Source organism: Perognathus longimembris, chromosome 28 (assembly GCF_023159225.1).
Source record: "Perognathus longimembris pacificus isolate PPM17 chromosome 28, ASM2315922v1, whole genome shotgun sequence".
NCBI classification, from domain to species: domain Eukaryota; kingdom Metazoa; phylum Chordata; class Mammalia; order Rodentia; family Heteromyidae; genus Perognathus; species Perognathus longimembris.
In genome coordinates this window covers 88,905,938-88,906,817 of record NC_063188.1, presented here as the reverse complement: position 1 = coordinate 88,906,817, position 880 = coordinate 88,905,938, and the positions used below count along the sequence as shown (strand labels likewise).

The 880-nt window shown below is 49.1% G+C and overlaps 1 protein-coding gene across 1 annotated transcript; it reads left to right on the top strand.

The window, feature by feature from the left end:
* Positions 1–325: 325 nt before the first annotated feature.
* Positions 326–670, top strand: LOC125343186 (histone H2A-Bbd type 1-like). The gene has a single exon (XM_048335453.1). The coding sequence runs from the start codon at positions 326–328 to the stop codon at positions 668–670; it is 345 nt and encodes a 114-aa protein (XP_048191410.1).
* The last annotated feature ends 210 nt before the right edge of the window (positions 671–880 follow it).

Genomic DNA, 880 nt, shown 5'->3' with positions numbered 1-880 from the left:
CTGTCCCTGGCTTCTTCTTGCTCAAGGCTAGCACTCTGCCACTTGAGCCACAGCGCCACTTCTGGCCGTTTTCTGTGTATGTGGAGCTGGGGAATCGAACCCAGGGCCTCATGTATACAAGGCAAGCATTCTTGCCACTAGGCCATATCCCCAGCCCCTGTGGCAAACATCTAGACCAAAACCTGATCATACATCAGTGGTCCCCAGTGACATCACAAAGTGCAGGTTGTCACAAAGGAGGTACTTGGATTTAAAGCCTGTCCATTTGAGAGGCCCAGATTAGAAGAAACATCACCTAAGCTAACAAGAACACCTTGTGAACATCATGGCTAAAAATAAGAGAAGTAACAGGCGTAAGTCTAAGAAAAGTCCTGTATCCCGCTCAGCAAGAGCAGAGCTCCAGTTTCCTGTTAGCCGTGTGGACCGATTGCTGCGTGAGGGTAACTATGCCCAGCGTCTGAGCTCCTTAACACCGGTATTCTTGACTGGCATCCTCGAGTATCTAGTGTCCAACATCCTAGAACTGGCTGGTAAAGAAGCTCGCAGAAACGGCAAGGCACGCATCACCCCAGAACACGTGAAGAAGGTAATAGAAAGCCAGAAGCAATTCCAGCTCTTCTATCGTAACATCCAAACTCTAGATGATCAGACAACCCAACGGCAAAAGTGATGCTGTATCACACACTGGCGGGAGTTCAACAGCCTGATCTGCCCTTCGATTGTCCACACAGTTGATGCTTATTAAAGCATTTTGGACCTATGTCAGTGGCTCTCAATCCTCTGTTTGTCGTTTTGAGTTAGAGGGGTCCATCAGCATCTGGAAGAGCTACCCCATAGAGGGTTGAGGGGTGGAAGCTGTGGTCAGCAAGGGTTAGGTGAA

Bases quoted from the DNA above. Each gene is read 5' to 3' on its own strand.
- LOC125343186 (XM_048335453.1), top strand. From the start codon at position 326: ATGGCTAAAAATAAGAGAAGTAACAGGCGTAAGTCTAAGAAAAGTCCT.